Consider the following 15,150-nt stretch of genomic DNA (forward strand, 5'->3'; position numbering starts at 1 on the left):
AAACAAACCTTCCCATTCAATATCCCTGAAAAATACCCTCATCTTTTCAAAATTTGCTTTGCTAAAGTTTAGAGTCCTAGTTGAGCCGGTATAGGGCTGTTTATGGAAACTGATATTGAATGTGACCATATTGTGGTTGCCGTTTCCTATGGGTTCCCCTACTATAATACCGGATACCAAATCCCCATTGTTTGTTAATACCAGGTCTAGGATTGCATTGTACCTAGTTGGTTCCTCAATTAGTTGGACTAAGTAGTTATCATTAAGTGTGTTTAAAAACATATTGCCCCTAGCAGTATCACATGAATCGTTTCAAAGACCACTTCAGACGCATGGGTGCGAGAAATTGTCTCTCACGGGTACGCAGTCTCTCTTTCAAGAGGCATCCCCCTCACCAGTTCTGCACAACGGTTACCCCTTTGGATCCGTTACAGGTGCAAGCTCTACAAACGGTTGTTAATTCCCACCTGGATACAGGAGTGGTGGTACCGATACCTCTACCCCAGAGAGGCAGAGGATACTACTCGACCACAATGGGTATTTCCGGCCTATACTCAACCTCAAATCACTGAACAAGTTTGTGAGTATCCAAGTTCTGTTCAAGTACAATCAGTCAATGCCACCACGGTAGCTTACATAAATCATCAAGGCGGTACTCGAAGCCGCATGGCAAGGCCCGAAAAACTGGCATTTGCACAGATATATTACAGGGTTTGGAATTCTTACTTCACCTGGTGTGCTGCTAAGAATTACAATGCATACAAATTCGGAACGTCCAGACTTCTGGCTTTTCTGCAACAAGGCCTGCACTTCGGCTTTCGTCTGGCCTCCCTCAAGGTTCATATATCTGCCTTGACAGTGTGGTTTCAGATAAAAATTGCGTCTATTCCTGACGTTCATACATTCACTCGGGGGGGGGGGGGGGATATTCAATTGTTTGAAAAGTCAGTTGGGTGTCTGTTTTTTCCTGTCTATTAGGAAAAACCAGACACCCAACTGACTTTTCAAACATTTTAATTTCCCCCATTGTGTGGTTTGGCTTCAGCTTCCCTATGTATCTCCTGTGGCTCCATGGGATCTGTCTGTTGTTCTGAATGCCCTGCAAGAGTCTCCATTTGAACCTCTTGAGTCAGCGGCCCTTAAATGGCTCACAGTCAAGGTCCTGTTCCTACTGGCTATTTCCTCTGCTAGGAGGGTGTCAGACCTAGGCGCTTTGTCCTGTCGTCCACCCTTCCTGATGTTACACCGTGACCGGGCAGTTCTTAGAACTCGCCATGGTTATTTACCTAAGGTGGTATCATCTTTTCACCTAAACCAAGAGATTGTGATTCCGACCATAATCTCTTCTGGTTTGTCCTCCAAAGAGCGGTCTTTAGATGTGATACAGGCTCTCTGTATATATACGTGGAGAGGACTGCCTCTATCTACCCCTTTTTGTACGGTTTGGGATTCACAAATGTGGCTGGTCTGCGAATAAGCAATCCCTGGCCAGATGGGTTAGAATAGTGAATGCACAAGCTTAAGCACAGGCTGGACTCCCAGTTCCTGCTGCTATTATTGCCCATTCTACTCTGTCTGTTGGATGTTCTCGAGCGGCCCGTCGTGGCGCGTCCGCTGAACAATTGTGCAAGGCGGCTGCGTGGCCCTCAGTGAACACGTTCATTAGGTTCTATGCCTTTGATACTTCTGCCTCCCAGGATGCTTCCTTTGGACGCCGGGTTCTCATCCCCTCCCTTGAGGAACTGCTTTAGGACATCACCCGATGTTTCCCTGTGGAAACCAATGTACGCCGCTGCAGATAAGGAGATTTATGGTAAGAACTTACCATTGTTAAATCTCTTTCTGTGAGGTACACTGGGTTCCACAGGTTTGTATGGCATTAGCCGCTGGTCCCTTCTCCTGTCATGAGAATGTGGTTCTATGTAACTAACATCCGCTTTCTCTTTTGCCTCCTCCTACATTGGACTGGTTAACAAAACTGAGCTCACAGTGCCTGGAGGCGGGGTTATAGAGGTGGCCCCACAATGCATCCTGGGACAGCCTAAAGCTTTACTCTACACCAGATGTTTCCCTGTGGAACCCAATGTAGTTCGCAGAAAGCTTTAACAATGGTAAGTCTACCATAAATCTCCTTATTTCACTGTGTACATGATTACAACCTTGCTAGGATTTCGAGAACCCTCAGAATAAATGGCATCCCAAAGGCTGCTTTGAAGAGAGACTAATATTAATTCCTTTTTTTTTATTGTTTATGGAATATAGTCCCAATTTATAACTGGGCCAAACGCGAATGGATAGAATACTTAGAGACCTAAGCCCTAACCAGAGGAAAAACAGTCCATGGATGTCCTAGTTTTGTTTCAGAATAACAGAGGCCATTTTGATGGAAGTTAGAAGCCACGCAGTTGAAATCTGTGGGTGCGTAGACCACAATCTACAATTACCCTTTCCACACGTACAGACTAAATCCTCTCACCTATATGCAACAACGTTAGATACAAATGAGGCTTTCCTTTTCATTCAATTGTGTATAGTAATGGAACATACAATTAGTATTATTTCCACAAGTGACAATGTTGTCAGCAAATTAAAGGTCCAATTTAATGCACCAGATGCTGCCATTTCCACAGGAGTGACCAGATGATGGTTGCAGAAATACCCTTACGGGTACTGTTATTTAACTCACCTTGCATGGCAGGAGTTCAGGTTACAAGAGCCAGGATGGCCAGATCAGCAGATATTGGTTGGATTAGTGTGTCTGCCCCACAACAGGACGTTTTTGGTTTTCATGGCTACAGTTTTGCCTTCCCATCAGAGGAATGGTTCCAGGGAGGCACAAACCAGATGATCATCTTTTCCCTCATAGCTAAGTTATTTCTTATTCACCCAGAAACCAGTAATATGCTGTTACTTAGGATGATAAATAATGCATCTGACTTAATCATATAACGTCAGGGGGAGGAAGAAGGCCATTGCTAGGTCTTGTTATGTAACGCACTACAAACATATTATTCATTTAACTGGTTATTTAAATCGATGCCTCCTCTGGCTGTCACCCAGGGTAGGTTTGCAGTTTACTGCTGCAACTACTAGCATCTCCCTGCTACCCTGGCACATAGCAGGACTCAGATGCACAATACCACCAAGCACAGAGGAGGAACCGTCCATACTCAGATTGCACCAAGTATCTCTGTCTGGTGCGCCACAGACATTGTGACTTTGCTGCCCACAAAATGTGCGTCTTATCCGCATCACTAATGTGACAAAAGTACAATGCACGGGCAGCCTGACTGGCGTTTCATGTACTCCTGAGCGCAAGTCAGTCGGTAATCCGAGTTAAAAAAAATAAAATAAATAAAATAGGAATTTCATACCTACCGGTAATTCCTTTTCTAGTAGTCCATAGTGGATACTGGAGAATAGTATATTAGCATGGGGTATGGATCGGGTCCACTGGAGCCTGGCACTTTAAAGAAATCAATAGTGTGTGCTGGCTCCTCCCCTGTATGCCCCTCCTAGCAGACTCAGTCTAGGAAACTGTGCCCGAGGAGACGGACAAACTTTGAGAGAAGGATATAACACAAAGCGGTGCTTTCTTAAAGTGCCAGGCTCCAGTGGACCCGATCTATACCCCATGGTAATCTAGTATTCCCCAGTATCCACTAGGACGTTAGAGAAATCCTTTGCGTCAGAAGCACTAATCTTTGATAGGAATAAGACTATAAGCAACTGTATACGTTACTATGATGTGAATCAAACGCAATTCAGGAAAAGTAAGAAAGGGCGAGACTCGCTACTCGTGGTAGGGCATCTAAGTGGCGCCAATTGTCTACCACCATGTGGTGCAAAACCGCTTAGTGAGGGGACATCGGTATACACCTACAACCCTAATACCAAGTTATTGTCCCATGTTTAGAACACAGCTACATCCACATGGCTGTCAGAGACCGTATTTTTCTGCAATGAGACTTGGGGGTATATTTACTAAAATTCGTATTTTCCCGTCTGAGGTCAAAGTTCAATCACGAATGACATCGAAAGTGTAAAGTTGCAACTTTTTGAATTTATTACGACTAATTTACTAAGCTGTCGTATTCTGCATTTTCGGATTTACAGATGTCGAGTGTTACAATGTAGCGCCTATGCGCTCCATTGTAACCAATGGTGGTAACTTTGTGGTCAGTGGTTGACCGAAAGTAACCTCACCGCTGACCACAAAGTTCCCACCATTGGTTATAATGGAGCGCATAGGCGCTACATTGTAACATTGCCGTGTGCTGCCTGTCATACACAACAGGAGCACACAGCCAATCAGGAGGATGCCACAACGTGGCGCTCCCTGATTGGCTGATGGAACCCTCTTAGACAAAAGTCAGAGGGGGTTCCTGGCATTCGGGGAAAGGGGTCCCATGTGAAAACATGGGGCCCCTTTCAGTGCGAGGTCGGGTGTCCGTTTTGTTATTTTGCAAAGTACCTGGATTACAAATGGATTAAAAGAGGAGCCATCTACACTGGATTTTGTGAGTATAATTTTTTCAACAGGAACACCATGGATTCTACATGGAGAAGAGGACCGACCCTCGTGTGAACATAGGTAAGTATGTGTATATGGAGGTGTGGATGTATGTATTAAAGTTTTACTTTCAAGGTGTGTGTCTTATGTTTTTATTGGGGTATTTTTTTAGTAGTAGTACTACAGGTACCAGCGGGCCCGGTTTTCCTCTGCATGCTGGTACTTGTGGTTCTCCAAGTACCAGCTTGCGGGGGAGGCTTGCTGGGACTTGTAGTACTGCTACTAAAAACAATATTCATTTTTTGACAAAAAGGCTATCAGCCTCCCATCCGCAGCCCTTGGATGGGGGGACGACAGCCTTGGGCTTCACCCCTGGTCCTTGGGTGGCTGGAGGGGGGCGACCCCTTGATTGAAGGGGTCCCCACTCCTCCAGGGTACACCGGCCAGGGGTGACTAGTTGGTTATGTAATGCCAGGGCCGCAGGGACCTAGATAAAAGTGTCCCCCGGCTGTGGCATTATGTATCTGGCTAGTGGAGCCCGGTGCTGGTTTCAGAAATACGGGGGACCCCTACGCTTTTTGTCCCCCGTATTTTTGGAACCAGGACCAGGCGCAGAGCCCGGTGCTGGTTGTTTAAATATGGGGGAACCCCTATAATTTTTTCCCCCATATTTTTTCAACCAGGGCCGGCTCAAAAAGCCCGAGGCTGGTTTGGCTTAGGAGGGGGGACCCCACGCATTTTTTTTTTAAACAAATAACACTTTCCCACCCCTTCCCACTGAAAAACATGCACGGATCTCATGGATCCGTGCATGCCTATCCAAACACGGGATAAAAAGCAGGTCTGTTTTTTTTTTTTAGCACTTTTTCACAAATTGTATTTCAGCACGGCAGTGTTTGGCTATTGTCGGCAGTGTTTGTGATTTGCACTTTTTAGTAAATGACCGATTTCTACCAAATTGCAGGCGTATTTGACCGATGGTGTATTGATTCGTAATTTTTTCCTAGGACTTCCAAAATATTACGAATGCCCTCATCACTGCCGAGATTTGAGTTTAGTAAATTCCCGAGATGACACTTTGATGAAAAAACATCATCTCGGTCAAAATCGGGACCTTAGTAAATATACCCCTAGGTATTTGTTTTCGTACTTTCCCATAAGAAAAACAGTAGCTACAAAACATCCCTCTAAGAGGCAGCAAGGGCCTGATACCTGCAACCAGCCAGGAGGACTACCACTGAGGGACCAAATCATCGAGGACCTGCGTACGTATTGCTGCATCACAAAACATTCAGAGAACAGACTAAGGTCTGAAGCCTATCATTCTGCTTGTACTGATTAGCGGACCTCTAGAGAGATCTATAAACAGTTCCTTTGAAGACTATTAAAAATTAATATACTGATTAAAATGGTTTTAAGTCAGATACTTCTAAATTAAATGCCACAATGAATCAGTCAATCCTCCATATGCTGCCTGGCTAATTAACGCTCATCGCTAGGATTAAAGTCCTGCTTCTTGGGGTGCTGTGTTCCAACTGGGGTCTCTCTCAGCAAATAGGTGAGGGGTTGTCATCAGCAATACTGACCTTCTAGAGCAATGGTTCTCAAGCTCAACCCTCAAGAACCCTCAAGTACCCCCAACAGGTCATGTTTTGGGGGTTTCTTCCTGTAGCAGCAGGAGGGATAGTTACTGACCCAGCACAATAGATAACCTCACCTGTGCATGATTAAAGACATCCACAAAACATGGCCTGTTGGTGGTACTTGAGGACTGGTGTTGAGAAGCCCTGATCTACGGTGTCACATCATTATCATAAACGTAAGGGTCAAAGTGTCACCGATCAAGATCATTTTAGTCAAAACGGAAACATTTTCATAAATACTTGAGAGTTCCATTAAGTGTCTCTCTTCGAGAGAAGACAAGATGTGCGGTCATTCTGTTGTGGAGACAATGAGTTTAATTATCTAAACGACGTGGGGCTGATTCGTACAGGTTACAGCAGATTTTCCATGCACCAGTTTTCAGAAATGTCCCAAATACCCAATAGACCTGGTTAACTGTGCTTTGTATCAAAACCAAAACAGTCCTCCCCCCTTCACCTCTCCTCCCGAGAAAATGGACTTATAATAAAACAAAGAACGGCATCATTAACTTCTTATTGCATTTATTTCTATATAATATATAATATTCATTTGTTTAAACTTAACAATTTGCAACTTCATAAACATCCAGCTCGATATTCAGATTAATAAAACAGTGATAAAGCAAAGCCATTTACTGCCTCAAAATCCTCAAGTTTGGTTCAGCCAGAAATTTATTTATTTTTTTGACATTTTTTTTTATTTATAAATGCACAATTTTAAATTTTTTTTTTGGGATTTTTTTTATTTTGGATTTTCCTTTGTACATTTTTAATTTTTTAATAAGAGGTTTAATGAAAACGAAAAAAGAAAAGAAAAAAAAAAAGAACGAAAACAAACAACCCTGAAAAGTGCAAACAGTTGCAGTATATATTCAATATCCTGCCAGGTTGGGGTGGGGGGCTCTTCTGGAGAAATAATGTAGAGATGTACACGTGTCTATTTGTCACGGCAATGAAATGTGGTGAATTATCCAAAATAAGAAGGGTAGGTATCGCTTCATGTACATTAATATAATACCTGCATTGTCAACTTAGAATGGAGCAAGAATGATTTTTATAACAAATTAAGATTTACGAAGGATGCCCATTTCCACGGCTGCTTGCGGATGCCTCAGCTGAAGCTGATACGGGCTTTTGCAGGGCAAAAATGTTCTATCTACATATGGTTAGTGGGCCATTGCAATCAATATGCAGCCTATTGATTCCTTATATACACAAGGCATCCCTGATGTGCGAGGTACATGGCGCCTCACACCACTCTGTGACGTTGATACCTCCTAGTGAACCAATAGGCTGAAGGCTCATGGATACGGGTTAGGGCCAGAAAGACCGTCCACATCCGCAGTCTACAGACTACACCTTAATGGAGATTACCAACGCCATGGCACAATCTCTGTCACATAAATGACCTAGTATTCGTTACAGACTGAATTTTGTTTCTTTATGGTGTCTCGTAAGGGTGGGGGATTAAAATGGTTACATTTCAAAAACAGTCACTCAACTCAAACACACGAGCAATGGATGCACAAATATCTGTTTTCCTGCGTCATGCATCAAGAACTGAATCCACGCGTCATTTAAAACTTAAGACTCGGTGCGGGTTACTGGGTTGCATGAGGGATGGTAAAAGCGGGTGGGAAACGGTACGGGATTTACTGAAATCCCAGCTGGTGGATGAGATAGCCAAAGAAAAGAAAGGGGAGAAAATTGAGGTGTACAATCTGGCTTAAGATGGCTGCTTTTTCTCTAGAAATGGGAAAAAACAAAAACAAAAAATTTCACTTACAAAAATAATGCTTACTCTTCCATAAGCCGCTCACTTTTATTGTATTCTCATTTCTATCGTCCCTCTCTTCTCTCGGCGCCAAAGGCGCTTAAACTGCTGGTAGTGTTCACTGTGTTCCGCCATCGGCTCCGCCGTCTGCTTGCGCGCACTCAAGCCAGTAAACGCAAAGTGCAATTATGCAATTCAAAGATTGCCCCTTTCCAAAGAAAACAAAACTGGGCAGAAGAGGAACAGCGTGGGTTCTTAAACTTAGTCCTAGATCTTTAATAAAAAGCTGAAAAATGTCCGTTAGTAAAGTGCTCCCGCCCCTCCCTCGGGGGAAGAGAAGGATGCTCCACGCAAAACTAGAGTGGGAAGTGGGGGAAGAGCAGGCTCATGACGGGATGCACTGAACTCGATCAGGGCCGTCCTCGTCCTCGTCTGAGCTGTCCGAGGTACTGGGAGAGTCGTCCGATTCAGCTTCAGTCGTGCCCAAGCCGGGTTCTCTTCTCCTCTGCCGACGGGAAGGGGCAAATGGTCAAATTATGGGCAAAAGTGCAACACACATCAGGGGGGGGCGGGGGAATGTTACAAGGTGTAAGAATCAGAAAGTGAGAGATTTTGTGAGAGTTTGCCTGGTTTTTTGGGGGTTGTTTTTTTAAAGCGGCACCTGGTTTTGTCATGTAAAGGATCGCCACTTTGACAGTTTTTTTTTTTTTTTTTTTTTAAAGTGGCGATCCTTTACATGACAAAACCAGGTGCCGCTTTAAAAAAACAACCCCCAAAAAACCAGGCAAACTCTCACAAAATCTCTCACTTTCTGATTCTCACACCCGATTACATCCTCCCATCATGTATACATTTCGATTTTCCAGATTTCTGAGTGTACTATGGAATTAAAAAAATCTGAAGAAAACGAATCTATTCTGAAATAGACACATTCACAGATAAAGATTTATGTATAAATAGAAAAACTGCTTATATTATGGACAGAAAGTAATTATCCACCTACGCAATTCGCACTTTAAATCCAACATACACATGTAGATAATGATCAATAAAGGGTCCTAGAGAATTACCGAGGCCGGCCAGTAGAGGTCGCCTCTGCCTTAATTGCCAGGGTCGTATAAACTTAATATACACAAGCCATAACCACCCTCCATCCCCCCCTTTCAACATTAATACTAGTTATGTTATCAACCTCACGCCTCTCAGAATTGGATTTACGTCATATAATGTATTAGGCAGGAAGTCTGGCGTTCGTGGTGGAGGAAACAAAAAATAAAAGTCTAAGAATCCTTTAAAATTGGAATTGACCACAATAACTCTGCAGCAAACCTGGGTTATAGCTCTCCTTTCGAGAACAGGTCCCAACAAAATCCAGGCCCAATAAAACCCTACATATAACGATTGCCAGCAAATGTCAAGCTTGGACAATGTTGACATTATCCAGTACATGTACTATATAGGGCCAAACAATGCAGCAGTTTGGCAACTGTGTAAACATGTAAGAGCGGAGACTGCACACAACGGCCGCCGCACACCTGCTGCGCAGAGCAGCTACACTGGCACTCTGCAGCCGTATAATCAGCCCCCGGCGGCTCCACACAACACAATGGCAGTGATGAGATGCACAAGCTGCATGTGATTAGCCGGTCGCTGTACCTGCTGGGGCGGATGTTGGCATAGAAATATGCTGTGGATAATGGTCTGTGTAACACCCGGCTACAGGAACAGATGAGGAGCATCTATAATTTAGCATTGTATCCGTATCGCAGCGCTTCCATCTTCAAAGGATCCTAATTTCATGGCTTGTACGTCGCCCTCGTGCGACTTTTACAAAGATCCTTCCCAACTCTATTTATTGAAGTTTCAAGAAAAGGGACCAATTATTTTATTTTTTCATAAACCCCACAAATAAATAGTTTGTTTCCCCTACGGCAGCATTAATCGCCGCTCCCAAATGTAACCAGCACGGTTCTAACTGATGCACTTGAAAGATAACAGTTTTATTTTGTTGCAAATTTTCCCCATCTCAATGTGAATGCTAGCCACGTGATGGAATAGTATTGCAGTCCAACAATGCCGGCCATTTATTACACTAGGAAACCTACCGCATTAGATCACCGCACCTTTTTTATATATTTGATATAGTGCGAGGGAGATCTGAGCCCCCATGTATGACATTTTATTTGGGTGTTCTGAGTAAGCCATTGTTTGGGGATCACCAGCGGGCACACAGGGCTTAATTCACATCTGATCGCAGCAGTACATTTGTTAGATAATGGACAAAACCATGTGCACTGCAGGGTAGGCAGATATAACATGTGCAGAGAGAGTTAGATTTGGGTGGGTTATATTGTTTCTGTGCAGGGTAAATACTGGCTGCTTATGTTTACACTGCATTTTAGATTTCAGTTTGAACTCACCACACCCAAATCTAACTCTCTCTGCACATGTTACAAAGGGGGGCCTCCAACATCCACTTTCAAATATGGGTACCTCTTAATTATTGGAAGCCAGGTTGGTAGAGATCTTCATTGTCAACCTACCCCCTTCAGAATCCAGTTGAAATGCCTCACTCTTACATATAATCCCTTCTCCCCCACATTACCAGTGTCATCACTCCCACCCAGCCTCTTCTTCTCCGACTGCAAGCTCACTGGAGCAGGGAAAGAGAGTGCGGGGGGACGTCAGGCTGAGGTTGTATAGTACTACTTTAAATAAAAAAAAAAAAAAAAGTGCAAATTAAATGGAAAAGAGATTTAAATAAAATCTTATTTTGTTCACCTATTTAAGTGGATTAAGATCAACTACCAATGATGAATAATTTGATTATGTGTAGCCTGGATGTTTCACAGAACATCTAGGGGCAGATTCAATTGTAGCGCAAGCCCCCTGCTGCGTGTCTATAGGAATGGGCATCTATCGGAGCTATTCAATTGTTGCGCCGATCAGACGCCCATTAGTAATTAAGGTGTCTGACAGCTCCGGGTTTAGCTGCGCAAAGCGGCTAAACCTGCCTAAAGAGTTTGACTGGGCGTCCAAGTACGGGTTATGGCTACTGACTTGACACACATTATTCTCACTGCACCTTGTTAATGAACAATAATAGTAGGGAAGAAGAAAAAGACACAGGAATAAAACCAGATAAATTGTAAGGAAGTGTGCACAGTCCAAATACACCGGATGATTCCTTTCTTTCATCTATAACTATATTAACACTCCCATAGATATAACTGCACATAAACGAGCACCAGACAACAAGGTGGGTAAGAGCGCAGCACCCGTCCTGGCGTCTGCCATGAGAATGAGGCTTTATATCCTATCACTGTTTGCATATAGAAAAGTGCTTTCAGCTTAAGCACTGTCACTCAAACAAAGGAAAATATAATTACTTTTCCAATTCGTCAAGGTCAAAAACCGTTTTAAATAATGGAAGTGGAACTCGTCAAATTAAGGCTTGTTAGGCATATCCCTGCCATCTTGGCATCCAATTAAGAGCAGTGTGCGAGTGGCTGCGTCGGCTCTTTAATTATCCACAAATAAGGGGAAAGTATTGGTGTTTTACAAGCTAGATAGCCCACACACTGCAATTAAGGAGCGCGCAGGAGGCTTGTTAATGTAATGGCTGGGTTTGATCTTGCACTCGTGTAAAGAGGCTGCCAGTGAGGGCCGGGATGGCGGCCACTTCACCTGGGCGCCTGCGCTACAGCAGTGAATGACAAGTGCACTTGTGACTAAAAGTAAATGCTTCCTCCAACCCAGACCAACCCGATGACACCAAGCTGTCTGTATCGTATCGCTGTCTCTAGACTTGCGGATCAGTGGCTTTCCCAATGACACTTTGCTCTACGAGAGATGAAGAATCGCCAAGGCGCAGGACAGAACGACCCCTGCAGTACTCACCCTGTGGCGCCCTCTCTGGCGGAGATGGTGCATAAGGAACCACAGCATGTGATTGTCGAATAAGTCTGCGTGGTGGAGGCTGTCCTCGTCTCTCTCCCGTTTGTTTTTCTTGACCACCTGGAAAACAGCAACACAGAGACGTGGGGCAGCATATACCATCACAGTTCCAGTTTAAACTATTATAAAAAGTTATTTTAAACCGGTAGAGGGATACAAAGTTCTCACCAAGGTACCTAATGCGAAACCCTCAGCACCAATCCTCTCTGTAGCACATCAAAACACTCCGCATCAAAATGTCTGCGGACGTTCGCATACGTAATAAACAGGGAACTACTGGAAAGAACTCCGTGCACTTAAATTTGCAGATAATGAAAAACGCTGACATGTTATTTAAATTGGGCGTTAATACCGGAAGCATCAATCATCCCAGAGCTGGACGCTAAGGGGCTGATTCAGAGTGTTGCGCTACTGTAGCTAGTGTTTTTTCGTACAGCGCGTTGAGTTGCGGGCTGCATACGCATCTTTGCTAATGTATGCCCTATGCAGAGCTGTAGGCATCGCAGCGGGTTCTCTGCAGACCACTATATGGGTGTTTCTGGCCGGTAACGGACCAGCAACAATACACACACGTAAGACAGCGGTTGTGTGCGTGTAGCCAGAAGTTTCCACTATCCAGAGTTGTGCGTTTGCATTCTGGACCCAATTTTATCACGGGACAGGTGTAAGTGCCGGATGAGAACCCCACACAGCTATTCTCACACACAGAAGAGAAGACAATAAACTCGCACAGGTGTAGTCACATTAACATTCCGTCTGCACGTCACTCACATTCTGTTTGCAGTAGTGGCTAGCCAGAGAGAAGCTTGCATTACATGCGACTCAGAATCGGGCCCCGTATGGATTCAGCCGCAATCCTTGACAAAGGCTTAAAAAAAGTGTTAAGAACTTGGCTCCAGTTCGATAAGAACCTGGTCTACACTTATTATAGAACACAAAAATAAAAATATAGCCAAGCGCTCAGTCACTCCAAACCCATGTGCTGCCAGCAAATTAAGGCTACTCAACCTTAGAAAATCAGATAGAAAAAGCAAAAAATATTGCAGCGCACATAAGTTGGGCAAAGATTTTTATTTTTATTTCTTATTATTTACTGATATTACTATTTCATTCTAAAATTACATTAAAAAATCCAAAACCACCGGCCGGTGAATTTAAATGACTGGTATACTAAAATTTAAAAAAAAAACATAACACAGCCTGTTCTTCTAATAAAATATCTTATGTGAATAGACACACTAAAACTTAATACGTCCACAAGGAATCACTCCCACCTAAAATATCTGTCTGTGTTTATTTTAGAATGAAATAGTAATATCAGTAAATAATAAGAAATAAAAATAAAAATCTTTGCCCAACTTATGTGCGCTGCAATATTTTTTGCTTTTTCTATCTGGTCTACACTTACTATTACTTCAGAACACGGGCCTGGAGTAAGATCCCTGGAACCAGACCAGTCACTATGAAAACCTTTACTACAACCGAGGAGACGCGTTCGGCCTCTCGTCCCGGCAGGGAGCTAAGCGGTTATATTCCCTCCTGTTCTGCCACCCGTTTGGGCACCAGACCCATCTCCTGGGAGCTCTGATGATAACACCATATGGATGGGGATGAGCTCACTGCAGCGCTGACTAATTCCAGGCCCACACATACAGCGGACGCTTTTCAGGTAGATGTTAACCCCCAGCGTGCTGCGAATTGGGGGAGGTGCACAGTGTGTATGAGGTAGAGTTACCCTTTACCCCCGCTCCATCACTGACCTCTTTCAGTCCGTCCAGCTCAGTCGGGTCCTTGGCTGTGGGGAGCCAGATTTTGACGTCGTAGTCTAGCCCGCTGGTTGCAAGGACAGGCAGGTGGGGGTGCGGTTCTAAGCAGTTGACCTGTGAAGACACCATAAAGGTTACACACAGCCTTGTTTAAACTGGAATCTAGAACGCAAATAAATCAGACAGCCATCTAACAAATGCTGGACGACATCTGCAACCCCACGTTCTACAATGCACAGCCCAAGTCCAGAGCAAGTTCATTATACACAGAGGCTGTAAATAACAATTCTTTGATGGTGGCGTGCAATATTATTTATCCCCATCATCAGATCTCTATCAGGGGCCTATTTATCAAGGTCGAAAATTATGAAGACGGCCTTTTTGTGAGGATTGCAGCATTTTTTGGAGTGTCGCGTGTATAAATGCCACTGATGCTCAATAAATGCAGCATTGTGCTCCACCGTGGAAGCACGATAAGAGGGAGGCCATCTTAGGCCCGATTCTGTATACAATGCAGAATCGGGCCTAAAATAGCCTCCCGCTCATCATGACAGGGAGAGATGTTAGAATGAATCCCAGCAAAGTCTTAAAGCAATTATAATAGGGGCCTCTGGATTTTTTGATCGGCTCATTGTACTCACAGAGCGTTCCGGTACTAAATCAGACCTTGCCGCGTTATTAAAGTAGAACACAAATGAAGACAGATCACATTTATAAGTAACATTCCTGTAAACAAGCGTGGCACGGGGGAGCATTACTGCGCGGCTTTAGATGTTATTACAGCCATGTTCCTGGGAGGGCTGTAAAACTCTATAGAGCTGCTCATCTCTCCCACACCCCACACAAACAGAGGCAACAGTTTACCGGAGCGCAACAGTCATTTGCACAATGCTACACTCAGCGGGCAACAAAAGCACCAACTCAGATACATTAGCACAAAAGAACACAGCTAAAATAGGTGAATAAGTAAACTGCATGAGGATCTGTAACAAGAAAACCGGTACTATAACATCATAAATTCAATGATATAAATACACTGTAACAGCATAAAAGTTACACAATCAGTCAATAATAAAAGGCCTAAATAGGACAGTGTGCAGGGACCTGATTTACAAAACCTGCATGTACTGTGTGACCTGTCTGACGTGGAAATAAAGTGAGTTTGACTGTACTCCATCTATGTGGTTCTGTCACAACTGTTCCTGAAGATGTACTGATGGAAGCTCAATCAGGACAATTATTCAGAAGAGAACAACAGTGTGGCAGGGACGGCACGATTCCACATGAGGTTAACGTGGAACAGCAGGATTTTGCAGGGTTGGAGCAGCAGCAATAGATCCGATGGAATCCAGTCTGGGTTTTAGCAGAGTCTGTTGAAAGCCACAGCTGGGCTAATCACTACAACTTGTCTGCTACCTTTAAAAATGTGTTTGTTCAGTAGGTCATGGCTCCTGATGCCAGCAAGTGGCCAGGCGATAGGCTTGGGGTCTGGGGTTA

At 43.9% G+C, this 15,150-nt stretch overlaps 1 protein-coding gene across 3 annotated transcripts in view; it reads right to left on the reverse strand.

Annotated features, from left to right (window-relative positions):
* Positions 1-6,661: 6,661 nt before the first annotated feature.
* The window catches only part of DCAF8 (DDB1 and CUL4 associated factor 8), a 71,866-nt gene continuing 63,377 nt past the window's right edge, over positions 6,662-15,150 (reverse strand). For all 3 annotated transcript variants that reach the window (XM_063946979.1, XM_063946978.1, XM_063946977.1), the window contains exons 12-14: positions 13,648-13,767; positions 11,831-11,947; positions 6,662-8,435 (exon numbers count right to left, since the gene is read on the reverse strand). In XM_063946979.1, the coding sequence (XP_063803049.1) occupies positions 8,316-8,435; positions 11,831-11,947; positions 13,648-13,767 (357 nt within the window). In that variant the 3' untranslated portion in view covers positions 6,662-8,315. The remainder of the gene's footprint in view (positions 8,436-11,830; positions 11,948-13,647; positions 13,768-15,150) is intronic.

This window comes from Pseudophryne corroboree, chromosome 12 (genome assembly GCF_028390025.1).
Source record: "Pseudophryne corroboree isolate aPseCor3 chromosome 12, aPseCor3.hap2, whole genome shotgun sequence".
Taxonomy (NCBI): domain Eukaryota; kingdom Metazoa; phylum Chordata; class Amphibia; order Anura; family Myobatrachidae; genus Pseudophryne; species Pseudophryne corroboree.